The sequence below is a fragment of the Saccostrea cucullata genome, unplaced genomic scaffold (genome assembly GCF_032062105.1).
Source record: "Saccostrea cucullata isolate Sc308-1 unplaced genomic scaffold, CSIRO_AGI_Scuc_v1 ctg12628, whole genome shotgun sequence".
NCBI classification, from domain to species: domain Eukaryota; kingdom Metazoa; phylum Mollusca; class Bivalvia; order Ostreida; family Ostreidae; genus Saccostrea; species Saccostrea cuccullata.
The window spans coordinates 1-22,500 of NW_026929603.1; the positions used below are offsets into that span (position 1 = coordinate 1).

Below are 22,500 nucleotides of genomic sequence, written 5' to 3' on the forward strand. Positions count from 1 at the left end.
TTGTTCAAAATTGAATTAACATACAACCTAGGATTAAATACTATACTAAAATTCTCGAGGAACAACGGTTAAGGAATATCCACAATTCTCTTTGATATGCTATTTAGATAGCAGTGTTTTAGACAGGGGGGTTCTTTTAACTTGTTTAATTTTCAGCTCGATTGTCTTTGCAGCCCTATATTTAGAAGACTAAAGACTACAAGATAAACCCGGAATTCATCAACAGAAATGATAGGTATGATGGGAATGGTAACTGTTTGATATCATTTATGGTGTCGAACCACTACTCAAGACAAACTTACAGGGATTCCAAAGTTGGGAGGGGGGGGGTTTTAAAGTTGAAAAAAAACTGCATTTATATCAATTTAGCATAGTTTAAGGTAGGTCAGATAAAGGTACAGAAGTTTCTATTGGCATTGAAAATTATATCTCAGTTTTGCTAAATAGCATTATTAAAATCCATGAGAAACTAAATGATATGGTGTTATCCTTTTAGTTATGAATTTTTAAATAATTTTAATTTTAAAATATACTTGAATATAAATTCCAAGTGTCTGGGAAACCGATTCTCTATGAAAATAAAATGAAGAAAATGCAATAAAAAGGATACACTGTAGTTTAAAGAGTTATTGCCCTTTGCACATTTCTTAAATGAATAAATGGTTTATTGTTTTGTGTTTTTAAAAATACATGTAGTTCCCTTTTAAATACTTTGGTTAAACACTATTTTAATTACACATATTTAAAACCATTCTTTTTTTAATTAAATATTTGTTTTTATGCATCGGAAATGAGGTTAAATTCAGGAAGGGATTTGCAATAATGTATAATATATAACATTAGAGTGGGATTAACCTAGAAAGACTGCATTTGGAATCTTGATTTTTAATTTTTTAACATTTACAAATTCAGTAATTTATATACTTTTTCCTTCAGATGCCTTGAATATATGAATGTTTCTCCAAGAAGAAAAGGATGGAGATTTCAAACACCTTCCCGAAACTTTTATTACAAGTTAGTATATCTTTAACTGTTTACTGTAATGGACAGTCTTAAAATTTACCTAATGGGTACCTAGTAAGAGAAAATTAAAATTTTGTCAATACAATGTATAATAAAGAAAAAAAAAGAAAATACTACTATATACATGTATGTGCAAGGCTTTTAATTTGGAGTCTTTGGGCCTGTGTAATATAGTTACCTGTAATGACCATTTCTGAAATAAAATTGAGGAAATTACATATTTGTAGACTCCATATTAATCCTACCTCCAGCAAAGTAGAGGTTTACCTAGAACATTCCTCAGGGAGGAAGGTCATCTACGCTTCATCATCAGAGTGGGCGATAAGGCAGTTCTTATACAGGTACATGTACTGTTGATTAATTTGATGCCGTTCATTGAAAATTTGATAAAATTAAGGTTTATCCTAATGAATATCATCAGTTAATCAAATAAACTGAATTTATTACTCTCAAATGTTTACAATAAAAGCTGTGAAGGAATTGTGGGAAATATTTAAATCACAATGAATATATTTTGATTAAAACAGCTGATCTAGTAGAAGCTATATTTAGACTGTATGTAATAGACAGATCTTGATTTTGTGTTATGTAGTGCCAGAGATGTGTCAGCGGCTGTCAATACCGGTCGTGTGTTTGCCGATCGCTGTCAGAAAGCCGGCATTGTCAACGTGTATTATGACCCAGTCTCAGAAGGTCATGGAGGGGATAAGGTACGTTCAGGCATGAAAGTTTGGTTGGAGTTATTTTCATAGCTAAAAGCTGACTTCTTATTTTTTTTAGAAATATCCAGTTGAAATATTTATTGGTAGTATCAATGTATGCTCTTATAGATCTAGTTGAGTGATACTAATGTGAATAAACCACTGATTTCAAAAATAGTTACAGGTTCTTGAATGATTCTCTTTGAAATGCATAAAAAATATTTTTAAAAAAGAATAATTTTAAAAATATAGGTTCTCAGTTTCAATGTAAATTTCCCATGTATAAGTAATTACCGGTTATCCTCATTTTAGGTAAAGGCTTACATTGTAAGTTTTAGATCTGTCAGTAAATAATCATTATTATTGTAGGTTAAAGCAGTGCTGAATGCTTTGGAAGAGTCTGGCATTAAAATTGGAGAAGAGGAGGTCATCGAGGGAGAATTTAAACCTGGAATCAAATATGACGGCAAAAACCGAATCGGATAGAAGAAACGGCCGTATGACATACAGATTGTATAATGATTCATATTTAAATGTGTTCTAACTTCTATGTCATTAAAATTTCTAAAAAAAAATATAGAGTTTATTTTTATGTTTCCTGTTGAAAATAGCAAAGATGTGTTTATTGAATATCTAACCAAAAGAACCAAGAATTCTTTTTTAATGGAGAGTTCCCCTATGGCTGTGAAAACAGAGAGGATCATTGTTTTTTTACTTCTCCCCTTCTCTGCCCCACTTATATGTTTCGTTTATTTTTTAGCACATGTAATATGGACCCCCCCCCCCCGGCCCCCCTAAAAAAAGATGGATAGACTTAACACTAGCTCTGAAAATTAATACCACAGCTTCAATTTCAAACCAATAAAATTTAGCCCCTCGTTTAAAACTTCTTGCATAAACACAGGTAGTGACTGATTCTTTTTAAAAAAAAATTGACACGCGCTCAGCACTAGAAGTGAAAGTCACGGGTCTTTTGGATTTGACCTTAAAAATGTTGGTCCCGTGTCACGGTCGGCGTTGGCACGATATAGAACGCTCACTTCTTAATGGCCCTGAATGCCGAGTATAGGTGTAATTTGAAGCCCCTCTTTGGCATACGCTGACGTCTCTTTATGTCCATGCAGTGAAATATTGTCGACTGGGACCTTAAAAGTATACACGCTATAACTTGCGCCAGTTAAAATAGGATTGGAAATTGATACAATTTGTTTATCAAGAAAAGTTACGAAAATACTGTAAATTACACCATTAAAATTAAACGCGTTACAAAGTTATCAAATTATAATTATTTATTATCCTGCAAGGAAAGAAAAACAGCTATTTTTAAATAAATCCATCACGTGACGCCTTTGCTACTTTTAGATTGATAAACACACGTGGCGTAAAGAAAACAAGGTAGACCGTTTGAGATACTACTCACTTTTGATGTGGAGCTGCTTACTTAATGGTACTTTACCTTTTAATGTATTTAAGTATCAACAATCTTCTCTGTTATGATGCATATTAACCTTACATTAATAATTGTTGTCAAAATGCAACATACCTCGTTGTCTGTGATTTCCCGTGGACATGTGTTTCTATATATAGACCTACAGTTTACGCACTTCCTTTATCATATATTCATGAAAAGACTGAATTCTTAATTTCTAGGTATTGTTTAATTGTTTTGTTATTACAACGACATCTATAGTACAATTTTGTGGAAAGTATTATTTTTATTATACTTCATGTGTTTTAAATCGTTGATCATTTTGTTTCAACTATATTCGGCGTTCATGTTATGTCTTCTGACGATACGCCTGACTTTTCTGTCCTTCGTTAGCATTTGCTGATGAATGATTTGATAGAAGTCCATAAAACCATCTAACAAACGACAAAAATTCTCATACAGAAATGATAAAGTCATTCATAAAACTGACAATGCCAAACTAATCTCCTTATTGCTGGTTTCCAACTCTTTTCTCTAAACAACATTTACAGCGAGGTAACCCCCCTTCGATAAAAAAAAAAACCCTGTATCATAAATTGATATAATAGAAAACAACAATAAACTTATTTTTTAATATTCCATAAATTTTATATTGACACAAACAACTAGAGAAATTTGGTTGAAATAAATGATAGCAATATGCATAATATATATTACAAAGGGACAACACGATTTAAGATAGAACTATAACATGTATAAAGGCACTGTGAGCAATAAGTCTCCCATATGATTACAATGGCAAAATCCATGTTTTGCTCTGGAAAACCCAAAAACATGGTCAGATTAAAAAGTAAAATAGGAGGTCACAATATGGAATTGTGTAATAAAGAATCTGTAGAAGTGGTACCGGTATAGCAGGAGTTGCGGAAAAAAGATAGGTACCCCAAAGCGTAGCAGACGGACAGATATCCCCATCACTGTATATATCCTCCCATTTTTCAAGCGGGGGTATAATTAAAGATTCCATCCTCATAGACTTTCGTTGCAATAAAACATCAGAGAAGATGAAAAAAATCTATTGCTCACAAAAAAAAATTCGGTTACAGTTTGGACAATGAACAAAGATATGACAGTCTCCTTCCCTCCCCTGGTTTTGGCCTTTCAGTGATTTGGCGAGCAGAAATGGAGACTAGATGACCTCACAGCTGTCTGTATAATTACAGAAAAACCAGTCTGTTTAACGCCCCTCTCGATTTTTCACTCAAATGGAGACGCCACTACTTGCAGGTGGAGAGCTGCAAATTTTGACCTATACTCGGCACTCAGAGCCATTGAGGTGCGGAGGATCGTTTTCGTGCCAGCACGTACTGCGACACGGGTCCTCGGTTTCTACAGTCTCATTCGAAGGACCGGTCATTTTGTGCCACAAACCTGCGACGTAAAGAAATAAAATCCTTACTGTGCGACTCTAGAACTGACGCTCTTACGACTGCACCACGCGGATGAGTTACTAGTATTAACAATAACAAGCAAAGCATTGGAAATGAAGTACCTTTAATGTAAGTACATACAAATAAAACCAATTTCAAAGCAACAAAAACAAACAAATCAAGATGACAATCTCTTGGCCAAATTCTTTGTGAAATAAATATTTCGAAAACATAAAAAAAAAAAGAAATTGGTCTGGCAATCCAATATTGAACCTTATTCTCAACCCGTTTACAATCCATAAAAAAAACTTTCGTTGACTCTATCATTCGGGTATTTTTGGCAAAATGATGAACATCGTAAACAAGCGATGTTATTCCCCCAATTTTTTCTCCTTGGCGGTTGTGTTACTACCAAAAGGATAGATCCACCATTTGGCGAGAAAAAGGCGATGTCTGTTAAGGAACACCTTCTATTTCGCTTCTCCCTGAGATCTGGAAATGAACATTATATCCCTCATAAAGGTAGATAAAGTTTCTCATCTCTAGGGGGAGGCTCGGTTAGGATAGAAAGCATATTGTTATGGCTACCTAAAATGTCTCTAATAGGAATAGTGGTAGTGTTTCTTTCTCGTTGAATTGGAAAACGAATCTTATCGTTAACATGCATCGTTTTTACTGGTTCATGCACAGTCTTTGATCCTGATATGTGGACTGGTTCTTGTCCGATTTCTGGATCATGAATAGAGATCGGTTCATGTGTCATTTTTGTGTTTGACTGGGGGATCGGTTCACGTCCGATTTCTGGTTCATGAGTAAGGATCGGTTCATGTGTTATTTTTTTGTTTGACTGATGGGTCAGTTCATGTCTGATTTCTGGATCAAGAGTAAGGATCGGTTCATGTGCCCTTTTTGTGTTTGACTGATGGATGGATTCATGTGTTACTTTGGGTTTTGTAGTTTGGTTCTGGTCGTATATCATATCTGGTTTAGGTGTACGGGTCGGGCTCTGTGTGGATTCTAGTGCTTCAGTTACCCGAGTGGGCTCTGGAGTTGATTGTGTAATGCGGTCCATTAGAATACTTTTTGTCATCCTTTCCTTTTTCGCTGTCATCATGTCGCTCTTTTGATTTGACAAGCCAGAACCGACTGCTTCTGGAAATACAGCCATTTCTTCTAAAACCAGACTCTGTAAAGGACGTTGGGGCATGCGCTCACTGAAACTTACACTGCCATCCACTTGAGGCGCCAATGAAGTGTGTGAAGAAACCATGTTCTGTGTGTATCTTTCAAAATTATTGTCTAACACGTCAAGATGGTTTTCAGAAATTAAATCGATCAAATTTTTTACCTCCGCTTTTGATGTGTCTGGTTTCACTCGAATGTTCGAACCTTCCGATTTCATGTGAGTTTTCGGCATTTTCGATTTCATAGGAGTGTCTAACGTTTTCGAATTCACACGAGTGCTTTTTACAGATATTTGTTGGTTTATTAGAGGTTTTGACTGAAATTGAGTTGCTTTTTTCATTTTATTTGGTTTTTCAAAACGAAGTTTGTTAACTTTTCGTTGATATGCAGGTTGACGCACAGAAAAATGGAATCCACCATTAACCATTTTATTACTTTTCCGTGCGCTGTACGAACTGCGATGGTCGGCACCAAGGTTGAATGACTTACCAGCACTTCTCTGTCTATTGACTAAATTCAAATTTGAAACACTTTTTCTAGATGGTGATTTTAGAGCCGTATTATTCACTGGTTTCGGTGTTTTTCGCACCTTCTGATGTAGAAGATTTCGCTTTGGGTGTGAATGATGTATTTTCTTTTCTGGATTTCTGACAGTGTCAATTTTTTTCAACTTATATGTTGGATTTGAATACTCTTTTATTTCTGGTTCTTTAAAAAGTTGTGTATTTACCATTTTGCCTTTGTCAGATTTCTTTTGAGCGGTAAGAATTTGTGACTGCCGAATGAAAATTTCCCCAAATATCTTGTAAATATCCCTTGGTTCTAGTTTTTCTTTAAAATTTGGAATATGATTTCTTGAGAAGATGTCCTTTAGTTCTTCTGGAAGCATTTTTCCAGAAATTTTATTATAATACCCTGGCAAGATGTCTTTGCTAGTTTCAGGGCCATTTTGAAAACTTTGATGTTGATTCGCTTTGTGGCCACCAGAACTGATTTCCATTCTTTTTGCTGGCAATTTATTTTCATGTGAATGCGTGTTCAATGCAGTTCCATGCAGATGGCTATCATGGGGGTGATTGGAAAGGCTTGATCCGATAGAACCATGAAAACCACTGTCTTGCAGCAGAGCCTTGGAAACGTCATGATCTCCAAGGTTGGAAACATGATGACTGACTGCAATATCTGCTACGGAATATTCTGAAGAATGGGACTTGTGTTTAACCATTGAAGGATGGCTACAGTAAACTTTCCGGCCATTCAAAGGTTGACAAGGCCTGAAATTGTATTTTATGTAACTGGTGCTTGGTGAGTGATGACCAGTTGTTTCTAGTGCATTAACAGCATTGTTGTCCGTACTGTTTTGCTTCTGTTTAGATTTTACGGGCCAAGGTTCGTGTGGACCATGGTTTTCCTCCACATGTTCTTTTAGATGTCTGAGTCGGTTTATCTGTAAAATACAAAGGAAAACATGGCTTTGGTTTAAATTTGTTTAGTTCCATTTTACGAAAATGAGCCTTTAAATTTGTCTTCGTAAGGTTTCATTACCTGATCCTGCGTGATTGTTATCCCATCATGCATCACATACCACGAAACGGACTCGTAACAGGGAGGCGTGGTCAGACTTCCGGCATAATGATGATTTGTAAAAAATTTGAAAATTGGCCATATCGTTTGGCACAAAATTGTACATTTTGCAAACACATTTTTCGGTAAAAATTGTTTTCTGGTCTTCTCTAGAAAAATGTGTGTGATAAAAATATCACACATTTGTAAAAATTTAGATAATTTAGAGTCTCGAATGAATTTATTTGAAGCTGAAGAACATACCGTATTCTGTTACTTGGTCCAGGGCTGTGGCTACCAACTCAAATGCGTGGTTCTTTTCCTCCGATATCTGAAACATTTTAATCATCATTGATTTTGTTTAAAGACACAGCTTCAATAATTAAAGTATTACACAATGGCAAAATGTATTCATCAATTTTTAATAATGACAAGGTGTACCAAACCTACATCTGCATTAGATATTTTAGGTTTTATTTTTTGTGATATATTATTCTGTTATGCCCTAGAAAAAAATGGACATAAATGTTACAACTTCACAATGTATTTCAAACTGAATTAAAAACAAAGTGTGAACCTAAAGGGGAAAAAAATTAAATATCTTATACTTTTCATAACAAGATATTATTTTGTCAATAACATACTAAAAACAAAACTAGAATAATATATTATTTTCATTTAATTTAATTTGAAGTAGAAATTTTAATAATTGGTGATGGTTTTCTAAACTGTGAATTTCATCAGGAGAACTAATAATTTTTCCGGAAGTAAACAATGGAAATGATCTACACAGTCATAATAATACCCAAATTCGAACCACGATGGTAAATTTCGTCATCAATCGCCATTTTAGCTTTTAAATAATCAAAATACTTTATTAGTTGAGTTAGACAAAGCATATCAATTTCTTCAGTTTGATACAATTTGTTTTTGTTTTGACGAAACAATTTCTTTTTCAGGAAAAGGTATGTTTAGTTTCTTCTTTAAGTCGAAAAAGGACTTGTATTTCAGAAACCAATAATGCACAGAAAAATGACCACCTGTGTGTCCAAATCATGACATTTAAACCATAGATGAAGAAAAGCTGGCTGCATTCAAATGCGCTCCATCTTCTTTGTTTTTGATAAAGTATTTTTGATGAACTGGAATTTGGTAAGGTTCCAATACCTGATCCTGCGCATGTTCCCGGTCCTGATGTGAAACGGAGACTGTAACGTCTGCCAGCGCACTGGGTAATGGTAATATCTGGAGGTGTCGTTTGGCAGCATATTAATAAATTTACAATTGTTTTCTGGTATATTGAAAAATAAAATAAAAATGTTATGTATTTGTTAAAAAAAATTATGATCGAAAATGAATTTATGTGAATCTGAAGCTCATACCGTATTCTGTTACTTTGAACTTGGCTACCATTTCAAATGCGTGTGTTCTTTTGGTTTCCGATATCTTTGATCGGTTAAACCACATTAATTTTGTTTAAAGACACAAACTTCAAAAATAAATACACCTGCAATGTGTTCAACATATTGTTTTTATTAATAATGACAGTGTTGTTAAGGATATCCTGCAAATATTCCTATCACGGCCAATCCGTCTGATTGCTTCTTTGCTTCAGCAAAATCGTATTTTGTTTGAAATGGATCAATGTGAACCTATGAAAATAAATTTCTTATAATAATATTACAATTTTAAACAGTAGATATGAATTTGTCAATCCCAGAAGTTTTAAATACGAACCTCTAGAGGATGGTTATGGTTGTCCAAAGCCAATGTTGACATTTGTACCCTATAAAAAGGAAAAAAATCTCCAAAGTTGTACAGTTCAGAAATAAGATTTTCATCAATCGCCATGCTAGCTGTTTTGGAAAAATAACTTATTCAGCATGACGTATGAAAAGCAAATAAACTCAGTGAAATGTGCTCACAATAATATCAAAAGTATGTTTAGTTTCTTTTTGCATAAAAGAATATATGTATTTCAGAAACCAATGATGCACAGAAGAAATGACCACCTGTGTGTCCGTTGTTCTGAGATGCCCGAAAAGCTGGCTGCCTATCCGCTTAATTTCTCATAGTTGATGAACTGGAAAATGACATGATGGATGTCCGCGGTCAATTTGATGTGAAAATGCATCTGCCAGCGCATATTCCAATTCGGGCCTGTAATCAAAAATATAGTGTGTATGATTGAAAATTTCACATATAAGTTATGAAGAAAACAAAGAAAAAGAAACCATTGAATGGGCTGCCATAATAATGAAACGAAGATTTTACCTGTGGATCCGCCATAATTTGAAGTTTTCTACATTTCCGTTGAGTGTGTTCTGTTTGGTTTCCAGGGGTCTTTTATCAAGAGTGACATTTTTTATTACTTAACTGCTAATTTTTTAACATGTTGTATTGAAAACGAAGTGATGTTAAAAAAGATATTGCTTGTTTGAGTCGGGGTGGTGAGGGTAATATACGTTGATTAACTATTTCTTGCTATTTGTCTTTTAAAATATCATTTATTCAGTGATGCAAGGTACTGTATCATTAACATAATGAGTTTTGCAAATGGTTAATCCGTTGATAAATAAGTTTTTTTTAACTAGCACTTTGGAAAGTGCATAAAAGACTGGTTTCAAATTTAATCAATACGATCAGGAAATAAGAGAAAAAATTTCAAAACATGAATTCATTCATTGAATTATTACAATTAATAAATATACATATTATTATAGGAAGATAATGAAATTTTGAGGGCGAAGTGGCAGCAAAAATGGTCATCTTTGACCCTTGGCACTAAACCTGACAAATTAAATAGAATATTCTATAAAAGTGTAATACTCTATGACAGTTAACAGAATTTTAATCATGTGTGCAAACATTAATACATAATCGGCAATAAAATTATCTTTTTGTGATTTACGTATCCCTGCATTCTTTGCACTTGACTTACATTTTAAATACCTTTGTGCAAAGTCACCGTTTGGGAAATTTTTGAAAAATCGTTTGCAACTAGAAAATTACACAAATTAGATATATTACGAAACTACCGTTTTTAGGAGGATTTGCTCTACTGATGAAAATTTTCATTTTTCAATGTTGAAAATAAATATAAAATTCTCAATAGTTTAAAGAAAATACTTCATTAATCTAAAGGGTTTGTTTAATATTAATTTTAAAAATGAAGAAATGTTTCCTGACATATTTGATTAAAGTTTAGAGATTGTTTTTAATTCTAGACATAGAATAAAAATTATTTTTTATTTTTTTTCGAAAGATATATGTTGAATTGAAATGAAAAACGTGTATATTTTGTTTTTAGCGATTTTCACTTCCTTTCAGAAAGGCTTAGTTAAAAAAAAAAAGATATGATAATATAATGACAATTTTCTTTTTTTCCCCTTCTGATGAAGATGAAAAAAAGATGTGTCAGTTATTTGGAATTTTTTGTCATTTACAGTTTCTACATGAATTGGGAAGAGTTCTTGTCCTCTGGATGACACAAGGGCCTTATCCTCTCTTCTTTTAAATCAGACGTTTTTTCACAAAATCTTGAATGTACGTTTAATATTTTGATTCGAAAAAAAATTGTAACTGCCTTTTGGGATTGCATTATTGAATATATTTCTGGTATTTTTTTGTCAAATTTCTACAGTATTATACAATGTGTCAGATGTATTAAAGACTTTGCAAGATATTTAGTAATGGGTAAAACACAATCGGATTAAAATCAGATTTCTTAGATCCGCGCCCTATTCACTTTGAGCTTAAAATTCGCGTAATTAGGCGAGTCTGTCTGCTTGCGAAAATTTTATTCTCGTGAAAATTTTATTATTTTTGTTTATATACAACAGAAACCAAAGCTCGCGAACATTTTGTCTCGCTAGAGACCAAAATAGCTAAGTCGCGAAAATAAAGTGTGGTGAAAATATTTTGATCTACAGTATCTTAGTGAATATTTGTAGAAAGACAGTATTTTACCAGACACTAAAACTTTTATGAAACTTGGGGTAAATTTGCAAAATACATTTCAATAAAAATAATAAAAAAATATATAATGACTTACCATACTGTTCAGCAAGCTTTGAATCATATTGACAGAGCATGCGCAACATGTAGGAGAGAAGAATGCACAAGTCACAATTCATCGTGAGTGGATCAGCTCTACTCCTGTTTAGAAATGAAAAAAAAGTGTTTCATGAATAATTGAAATATGGAGTATAACCCCGTCCGGTTTGAGTTCTGTCCCTTTTTCAAATGCTTTGCCGCCTATCGAGGTTTTTCTCATATATCCCACACGATGTCTAATTTACATAAACATGAGGGCAACATGTGCATAAAAATCATGGACGTTTTTGTGAATTTTGACGTCTGATGCAGACAATAACTTTCAATTTAAATATATCTGACGAGTCTCGTAAAAATGTGACAAAAAGGACAAAATATTAAACATAGAAACAATTAGGTGTCGCTAATTTACACAACTGAAAGTATAATGATGGAAACTAAAAATAGCATGCGATTATGGTCATGTTTAAATTAGAATTATTTTATTGATAGGTATACTACTTTGTTGGTTTGTGTGCAACATCTTAATTAACCACGCAATGACGCTCATCATATTGGGAAATATTAAAGACATGGAATTGATTTGTTTTCCAATAGAACCACAAACCAAGATGTACTTTTTCAGATCTTACAAGAGATTAGAACTATCATGTTCTAAATTTTTAATTTACCGGATGGGAGTTAATTTAGAAAATGAAAATTTAGAACCTGACACAACTAACTTTAGAAAACATAAACCATAAATTTTCTAATAAGTTTATTATGAAAGTTACTCCTTGTTGTTCTGTACCATCTTGTTTTAAATTGAATTCATGTACCCGTAATCGAAGATTCAGGGGTATAATGTTTTTTCCTTTTCATCCGTCTGTCTGTTGTCTGTCCGCAAAATTTTAACTTCGCCTATAACTTTAGATTGGACGGGGCAATAGCCTTCACATTTTACAGGTGTTTTTACTTCTGTGAAACCTTTGCTTTGGTGACACCAAAGAATGAGTGCACTTAAGTACGTCATTTGGAACCTTTTCGGATACCCATTTCAAGATTAACATTACAATATATCGCTAAATTAATCTATGATTAATGTGAAAGCATATGCTTTTGATATTTATTTCTAGAATTTTTCGTCATACATATTTCTAAATAATTACAGAAAATGTAATTGTAAAGAACATGTAATTTTAGCCTTAAATTCCGGAAATTTGAACGGGACCACTTTCAAATCTACAGTTGTAGTATAATACGGGCTGCCCTTTTTTGCAATTTAAAAACTCTATCTATGCCAGCACCTGGCGCATTACCCCAAATAGTTAGGCAATAGTTCAAAGAAGGCAGAATGTATGCATTATAGAATAGTTTTCTTGTGTGTAAGGGAAGGAATTTTTTAATTTTGCGCAACGTATATAATTTATATGTCAAAGATTTACAAACTGAGTCAATATGGTGATTATAGCGCAATGAACCATCAATATGCACTCCCAGAAGTTTTTCAGATTCAACATTTTCAATTAATTTGTTTGAAGCATATAAATTTAGTTCAGGTGAATCTATTCTTGATTTTCTCTGCTGAGTTCCCATAAGCATACATTTTGTCTTATTGGTATTTAACACCATTTGATTTTTGGAACACCAATTTTCAATCTCAGACAAATCAAAGTTAAGGGCATTCTCAATACCTTCTATATTTTTATGATATGTAAGCAAGGTTGCATCATCGGCAAACATATCAATATCTGTTCTATTTACATGTAAAGGGAGATCATTTATATACAATAAAAATAATAGGGGACCTAAGATAGAACCTTGGGGCACTCCTGCTGTGACGGGCAAAAAATCAGAGGAATATGTTCCTATTTTTACACACTGAGACCTTGAGGTTAAATAAGAATGAAACCATTTAATAGCCCTTTGATCAAAGTGATATGATTGAAGTTTACTTATAAGAATTTCATGATTAACCAAATCAAATGCCTTGCTAAAATCAATGAAAGTTATGCCTACTAGATTTCCTTGGTCCATAGCTTGTAGCCAATTATCTGTAAGTTTTGTAAGAGCCGTTTGAAATGAATGAAATTCTCGAAATCCAGATTGCGATTTAAATAAAAGATCAAAGTTAGAGGCAAAGTTACGTATTTGATTTGCTATGTGTTTTTCAACTAATTTTGATAATGTTGGAAGAATGGATATCGGTCTGTAGTTCCCTGGATCTGCGTGGTCGCCATTTTTGAAAATAGGAGTGACTTTTGCTTGTTTTAAACTGGATGGAAATACTCCATTAGTGATACTAGCATTTATAAGATGTGTAATAGATTTGCATATGACATTTGCCGAAAGTTTTAGAAGACGAGGTCCGATAAAGTCTATACCGGCTGACTTATTTACATCAAGTGTATTCAACATATTCAATACTTCAAATTCAGATATTTCAATAATACTGAAAACATTTTCTTTCCCTAGTTTAGTTTCTGTATACCGATTTAATAATTCTGAATCAAAACTTTGTACTGACATATCTGCTAAAATTTACAGGATATTTCCGTAAAGTGTTTGTTAAAAATATCAACAATATCCTGTAGATCTTCAAAATCTAAACCATTTTGTGTAATACGGTTAGGTGTAAAAGTTTTGGATTTAGATGCCAAATGGTTTAAATAACTCCACATTTCTTTAGGACTTGAGCTTTCTTCAATTGCAGATTTGTAATACTTTGATTTTGCTTGATGTATTAATTGTGTAACTTTATTTCTCCAAATTTTGTAATTTTCTGAATTCCTTTGTAAATGATATGTATCGCGTAAATGTCTGGCATCATTTATTTCCTGTGTTAGCCATTTAGGTCGAATTTCAGTCTTGACTCTTTTTGTTTTTACTTTGGCATGCCTGTTAAGAATATCATTAAACATTAATGAAAAGCATTAAGTTAAATAAGAGACACATATTATCTTCAACCCCTATTAAAATATGCGGAAAAATCTCCCATAGTTTGAAGTTGGAAGTACGATAGATACTGTCACAACAGAGACTTAAATACAATGAAATTTTCAATGAAAGCGTTGCATGGTGTATCGAACAGCAGAAGGTCACGCGAGAAAGGTGATTATAATATCAATCGTTGTTGCCCAGTGACCGGTTAATTTAGTAGCTATCTCGACCCTAGTTTGGGGACATTGTTTTGAAAATTAAATATGAGCCGCAACTTGGCCAACATTGTCCTTTGGATATGTATAAGTTTAAGTTAAAATACATATTCTGTGCAAATAAGAAAAATGGCCAAGTTGCGGCTCGATGTAAACGAAGTCGTTGAAAACTGGTATGCATATGAATAACAATTGAAATGAGACAAAACTGTTAGACCCCCGTTTCAAAAGCTAGTGTCGTTCGGCATTATTTAATACTTTCATGTAATATAATATACCAAAACCTGCTCTTAAGACATTGTTTAATACCTATAAAACATAAATTTAATGAATTTTGGAATTTTATTTTGCGCAAAACATCGGGATCCAACTCTCATAGCTTAAGTGCACTCATTCTTTGACCTTTTGACCTTTGGGGTTGACAAATTTTACATAAAAATCACAAACTTTAACCTTGGCCATAAGTTTTGAACAATTGTTGCTAGGATTTTCATACTTCAATGTTTACCTTGAAGAATGTCATAGTTTTAAAAACTTGAACCATGGCCATAACTTTAAACTGTAAGAGCTAAGGCTTCATACTTTATACATACGTCAGTGACAAAACCTTTCTTTTAGAAACTAACAACTTTTATCCTTTGATGTTGAGCCTGGAGTTTGACCTATCTTTTAGATACTTTAACCTTGGTAATAACTTTTGAACAGGTAATGCTAGGACTTTCATATTTCACACAAAGGATATTTTGTGAAAGTGCAAGAGTATCTCAATTAAACGCGTCTCGAAATTCGTAGCTTCAATAATTTCCCGATAAAAAAAAATTCTATATTTCTGTGAGAAATGTTATAGCAACAGTATATTTATGTTTCGGATTTGCTAATATATTCATTAAAAACTAAAATTAAATACAGTCGCACCTGCTGTTACGGCCACCCTTAATCAGCGGCCACTCCTCATGAGCGGCCAGTTTCAATCCCGCCCGTTCATTTTTTTCACTATATTTTAACTCATTTAAGCGGCCACCTGTCTAACGCGGCCAGTGGCGAGTGTTTTTAGGTCCCGTGCGCTCAAGGTATCACACCGGTAATTGACCAATCAAAATGAACTTAGTCAAATGTAGGTCCATATATATAAAATTGATTTTCTTTTCTTTTGAGACGTTTTTCTATTTTCTTTCATGCCATTTTTACAACTTTGGTACCTGTGCCTAGTAAAATTTATGTACTTTGTGAATAAATAAAGGTTTTTGACAGGAACTATTTTTTTCATGGCATAGGAGGCTACTTCCTGTAGTGCACTCGAGGTGTTTATAAACACAGTGAAAACACGTGGATTTGAGGGTAGCCCTGTTTGCAGATGGAAAAAGTCCGAAAATGCCGTGTGGGTACCCTGTTTTTTGGTGTCAGCTAATGTGACAGGTAATGTTTAACACCTCCTGCTAAATATTTTTTCATGTAAACAAATACCTGATTTTTAACGATTTTTTATTCTATATTGAATTATATAGTGAAAACAATTACCGGTGTGATACCTTGAAGGTGATTATGAAAAATCATTTTAACCCTTATTTAAGACATTTTTCATTTTTAAAAGGCATATTTCAACAAAATATGTGATTTTATTAACTTTTTGTTTGAAAACACACATTTTTAAAATTAGAATTAGAATTTACATTATTTTTCACAGATTTCTGTTTGAAAATTAACAATTAAGGTTATTTTTTACACTCAATACTTTAAAATATGACTAAAAAGGTAGCATTATGCATCTAAAATGTGGAAAGAAGTCAGAGAATATTGTTTTTTCATTTTATATGACTTAACATTATTTGCACCAGCTGACCGCAGTCAATTATAGTGTCTACAGACTTTGCGGTAAAGGGTGTTAAAGCTGATTTTTCAAGAATAGACTAATTCTAGGTTTGCGAATGAATTTTTAGCACAAGCGACAACTGCGATAAAATGTAAACAAGTAAAATATGTTCTCACAGAATGATAATTTCTACAGACACATGATTTATTTTAATTTATTCAGACCTCCAGTGATACATATATCACTGCATTGGAAGAACAGAAATAATGAAATGAGTCAGATCTGTCTAATAAACTTAATACATAAGCTACATAAGTAAAATTCATTAAGAATTTTTCATAGGAAGGAAGGTTATGACCAAAAAATCCTGAAATACTGTCAGGGTCTGCATGATAATACTTATTCTGAGTTCTAACCATGCATCATACATGTAGTGCAGATTGTCACTTAGGACCATGGCATGCCTCTTGTGGTTTTTAGGACTTTATTCATGCTTTCGCAGCTGACATTCATGTTTTTTCAGTTTGTCGGAGACTGTTTTTTGTTATTTTTTCATTTATATGTAGGTGTTGACTGTCACTTTTGAATTAAGTCTCAGTCAGTGATGCTTATATGAACATGATCTATTAAGTATATCATTGTACTGAAATATTAATAAATTCCAAATTGAACTGATGAAGAAATTTGGCATATTTACATAATTAAAATATCAGAATAACTATAATTCAGCTAATAAGGTGTACCTTTCTTCTCAAATCACTTCCTATAAATTTTATCAGCAGTTTTTGTACACCCACCCACCTCAAAGAATTATGGAGGATGTCCTGAATCTGGTCTCTGTGATGCATTTTGTCACATAGAAAAGTGTTCAAACTCATAAAAATGTTTAATATTTATATTTTAAAATTTAAATGTTTATTTTTTTATGTAAATTTGTTGAGCCAAAAAGATATAATCTTGCATAAATCATGGAAATTCATTAAACACCTTTGGAATTCCTGAGTAAATCCATGAAATGAGAATAATTATGCATGTTAAATTGAAATTTCATGGCTAATTTGTGTCTTAAGAGAAAGCCAGTTGCATAAATCACAACAATAAATTACATCTGAATTGTTGTCTCCAGTTTCTTATCATCAAAGCCAGTTTAATGGAGTGTGGGAGCTGTGAAGAACCTCCCTAGATGCTGATATCATTTTGACTGCCCTGAGTTACAACACAGCATTTAGATAAACTTCTGCACAGCAGCTTGTAGACACATACCTAGGCTTTATTTGGAACATAAATTGACCAGATACAGTTTTCATTATCAACCCAGTATTTAACAATTTCTGTATTTTTGTTCATTCTTTGAAGGAGAAAATGCAACTTTGTTATGTAATAATTACATAATGGTCTTAGACTTGTAAACTCTTTTCTGTTTGTGGTGAAGAACAAAGCATATACTCTCCACAGATAAAAAATTGCTTGGCAAGCTTATTCTTTTAATGATGAAATTCTGCTTCAAAAGATGCACAAAAAACTGCTTCCAGAGTGCTCTGTGTGTTATTCTTGACTGCTCTGGAGTAAGGGAGATAAATGCTTCATATCTTCAGAAATAAGGGGATTTAGATCACCAGACTTAAGGATGTTGGGGACAATTATTTAATGAATCTCAGGTGAAAAAATGGAAAAAATCGAACACCTTCAAAGGTCCTTCAAGGTATCACACCGGTAATTGACCAATCAAAATGAACTTAGTCAAATGTAGGTCCATATATATAAAATTGATTTTCTTTTCTTTTGAGACGTTTTTCTATTTTCTTTCATGCCATTTTTACAACTTTGGTACCTGTGCCTAGTAAAATTTATGTACTTTGTGAATAAATAAAGGTTTTTGACAGGAACTATTTTTTTCATGGCATAGGAGGCTACTTCCTGTAGTGCACTCGAGGTGTTTATAAACACAGTGAAAACACGTGGATTTGAGGGTAGCCCTGTTTGCAGATGGAAAAAGTCCGAAAATGCCGTGTGGGTACCCTGTTTTTTGGTGTCAGCTAATGTGACAGGTAATGTTTAACACCTCCTGCTAAATATTTTTTCATGTAAACAAATACCTGATTTTTAACGATTTTTTATTCTATATTGAATTATATAGTGAAAACAATTACCGGTGTGATACCTTGCAACATGCCTGTTTTCAGCGGCCATTTTGTCTGTTTTGTCACATGACTTCCGTCTGTCACGTGACCTCGTATCCTCATACGAAGCCAAACATGAACAGCTGATAATGAGTTAATAACCAATAATTGCAGGTTTAATTTGAATTCTGACAGGATTTAATGATTTAATTAATATGATTAAATAATTTATTGTTAACAAATGTTTTTTGGTGTTCTTTATAAAGATACGAATGTAAGTTGTTGAATATGGTCATGATGTAAACTCAATACATTAATTACAATTTTACCTGAGGTTATCAAGTGAAGCGGCCAGTCTTGCGTTTAACCTTTTATGTTATATAATCAAATACATATCTAGAAAAACTAAAAAAGCTTTACACAGCATCAGGGAAATGCTGAGTTGTTAGAACATTTCATAATTTCGTGTGATGTAAATTTTATGGCTGTAAAAAATTGAATTAAAATTAAATTAAAACACACACACACACACAAAAAAACAATAACAGATTTCTTTCAGAAAGTCATGTAAAATGAAATATAAGAAAAGGGGAATCCATGTGACTTAAAACTTCCCAAGTTTTTTAAACTTGTTGAAATTGTGGATTTGGATACCTGTGAGAATAACTGGTCGCAATTTTTTATTCATTGGTTTGAAACCTGGAATAAGTGGCCACCTGTCTTATGTGGCCAATTTGTCATTCTCCCACAAGTGGCCTCTTAAAACAGGTTTGACTGTATTTATAAATTGAGTCATGTAGAAATAACAAAATGGATTTCCATATCGGTAATATGCATCGTGTATCTTGTCACTAAAAATGTACATTTGTTTGATCTTTATGACATATCAAATTTTCAAATAGAAAAATCCATTATTTGTTATTAATAACTCAAACTGTTTATATAAAAATAGAAAAACATTTAAACAAAATGCACGTGTTCAATATTAAAAACTAGTAATGCACCAAAATATGTTAATTAGAAAGTGAAATTGTCTATTTAGATAGGTGAGTTAAATGTACATATCCTCACTGTCATTAACTTTAAAAAGATGTGTGTATACATGAAACAAAGATTCCCCCACATGGCAGCTTTAGGCCATATGGTGTTTTAAAAAAAATGGAAGCCAAATCAACGTCTTGTCATTAGGAATATACAAGTGAAATATGAAAGTTCAGGCACAAGGTTAAAGGTTAAGGTCAGGATCTAGATTGAAAATCTAGTACACTTGTCTTAAAAACGTCCTATCACAAAAATGCATGTATTTCGGTCCTGAAACAAATATTTCAAAAGTTCTTAAAAAGTTGTTTAAAGTAGTCCACAACTAGATGAAATAGTTTATTACCACTTAATTGATATGTGACTGTTATCATTCATACAAATCTCAATAAACACTCCAGCACTTACGTGTATGTCGAAGGACTCTTTTGATAAAGTTACATATAGATAATTTTTTATTGAAGGACTGATTTGAGTATGCGCAAAAAAATCCTTAAATTTTTTTCTCAATTCATGTCGGACTCTTTTGATAAAGCTACGTAGTGATAATTTTTTATCGAGCAACTAATTTGAGTAAGCGAAAAATATTTGAAAGGAATGAACTCCTATGTGACTGTTGAGTCATCTGATCTTTATTGCATATCAATAATTCTTATCTCAAAATTAAGAATTTTCGTACACGTACATGTATATTGCGTTACAATGTATTTTTTATGTCATTCATAGATTAATAAGTACAATTTTGTTTCACACTTTTTTTAAAAAAATGAAAAATAAGGTTGAAAAAAAAAACTTTTTAAAATTCGTTTTTCTTTTCATTTTTTTTAAGTCTAGGAAAACGAACTATTTAAATGCTCTAACAAAAAAATTTTGCACAGCAATGCATCTCATTGTAATTGCTTCACGTACCGTCTACTTAAACCATACATGATCTTTTTGTTATAAAATTCAACATTAAAAGAATTAACGCTTTTCTATTTTGATAGATGAGTGAACAGTTTGAATCTCAATAATACAAAGCGCCCAATTACTCCGTAGAACAATCAAAAGCGCTGTTCCGTACTGCTTTGCCAGTAAGATGTACTTGTTTCGAGAGATAAACTCACAGCACATTGTAAGATCAATCTTAAAGCTCTACTGAAGTCTTTTAAATGCCAAATCGGAGTCGGCCATATTAGTTTTTGATAACCCTACTATCTGCTAACCAAGTATCACCCAATTGTGTGGTCACGCACGACTGATTTAGTCAGTCGGTTTCATTCGAATAGGATATTCGCCAAGGCCTATTTGTAAAATTTTTATTCAATAAAATAAAAAGGCAGAAGTATCTCAAATTCTGAGATAAAATAAATGCTTTTGAAAGCATCTTTGGTGTTGAGCAACGCTGATAACACGTACACAGTTACATAGGCACAAAAGTTGGTACATGTGCAGCTGCAGTCCACGTGCACTGAAAAGGTGAAGTTCCTGGTTGTGAATATCCAAGACGAGGCCGAAGGTAAGATAAACGAGCATAAATGCAAAAGCACCTAAAAAATAAATTACGAACCAAAAAATGTATTTACTTCGTAAAAAGTTTGCATTGTGACAGGACCTCAGCTGACCGACCGACGACACGTCTGCACTCAGCACGATTTGACCGTGTTATGTTTTGCCCATGCGCAAAGGAAAGACTGGAGTGAAAATGAAAGTAGATCCAAAAGCACATGTGTAAACACAGGGGAGCAATTATTATAGCTGTTCACGAATAAAAGTGACAATAGATAAGTACAGTTGTTGGCGAATTGTAAAATTAAATCGTTTTATATTGCTTTAGAGTGTCAGCAGTAGGAACATCGATATTTCGGACAATGCCAGTTATTGTGACGATGATGAAACCGAGCACCTGGAGCACATCATGAACATGTACAGTAAGTACTAACTAGAATGCAAAAATAAAAAGTATTAAAGCATCTGTGCACTGCTAATTTTCAAGCAAGTAATATTCATTTATAACTCATTTATTTCCTTTAATGCAAGTGAGATAAGTGCATTTCAGACTTGACCAGCTGCATATAATAATATTTACACATGCTGTATTTGCATTCAGTTATGGCCCAACCCAATCTATTTTACCATTGTCACAAAATTAGTTTTGGGATTTTTTTGTCATTTTTTTTATAACTGAAGAAATCAGAATAATTAATTATATGAATATTGCAGTAATATCAATCTGTCATTATCTTTTAAACACACAGGATACTAATCAAATAAATGAGATCATGAACGAGATGCTATGTTTGGATCTTCTGGTTATAAGGATGATGATAATGGTGAAAGTGATGAAGAAGAGGCGGCCGGCTGGGGGGCGATGAATATAAGATGTGGAAAGATATATCAAGGTTTGTGAATGGCACACGCTGATTGATTGATTATATTTTTTAATGTCCGTCTCAAAAATTTTCACTCGTATGGAGACGCCACCACTTGCTGGTGGAGAGTTGCAAATTTTGTCCTAGATCTATTGAGCAGGGAGGGATCTTTTTCATGCAGCACCTACTGCAATACAGGACCTCAGTTTATACGGTCTCATCCAAAGGACCGGTATCCACGTCCTACAGTGGGATTCGAACCCGCCACATAAGCAGATGCTTTAACCACTTTGCAAAGTGGGTGACACACTGTAATGAAGAATTAGTAGCAAATTTAGTAGTTTTTATAACTATAAAAACAGCATCTGCTGCAAATAGAGTAAAACAAAGGTGTGCTGTAAATAGAGTAAAACAAAGGTAGGAAAGATATGTTACATTCATTTTTACCTCACAATAAAAATCATATAAAATGATGGTATAGAATGTCACAAACATTATGACTCTGTTTCCATTTCTACTTGTTTTCTCTGTGATATATCTTTGAGAGTTTAGTTATGTGAGTTGATTTCTTGATAATTCTACTGGAATGAAAATTTCGCTAAGTTAAAGATCAGCAGCTAAGAAGGCCTCATTTGTGTCTAACCTCAGTGGACAGGAACT

At 33.1% G+C, this 22,500-nt stretch overlaps 1 protein-coding gene and 1 pseudogene across 1 annotated transcript; one reads left to right on the forward strand and one right to left on the reverse strand.

The window, feature by feature from the left end:
* Positions 1 to 936: 936 nt before the first annotated feature.
* On the forward strand, positions 937 to 2,243 carry LOC134281382 (large ribosomal subunit protein uL18m-like; the record flags this gene model as incomplete). Its single annotated transcript, XM_062763853.1, is given in 4 exon segments — positions 937 to 1,014; positions 1,251 to 1,364; positions 1,616 to 1,733; positions 2,094 to 2,243. Coding segments are annotated over 4 exon segments (460 nt in total), but the record flags the coding sequence as incomplete, so codon positions are not given.
* Positions 2,244 to 4,843: 2,600 nt separating this feature from the next.
* Positions 4,844 to 9,182, reverse strand: LOC134281380 (uncharacterized; annotated as a pseudogene).
* Positions 9,183 to 22,500: the final 13,318 nt, after the last annotated feature.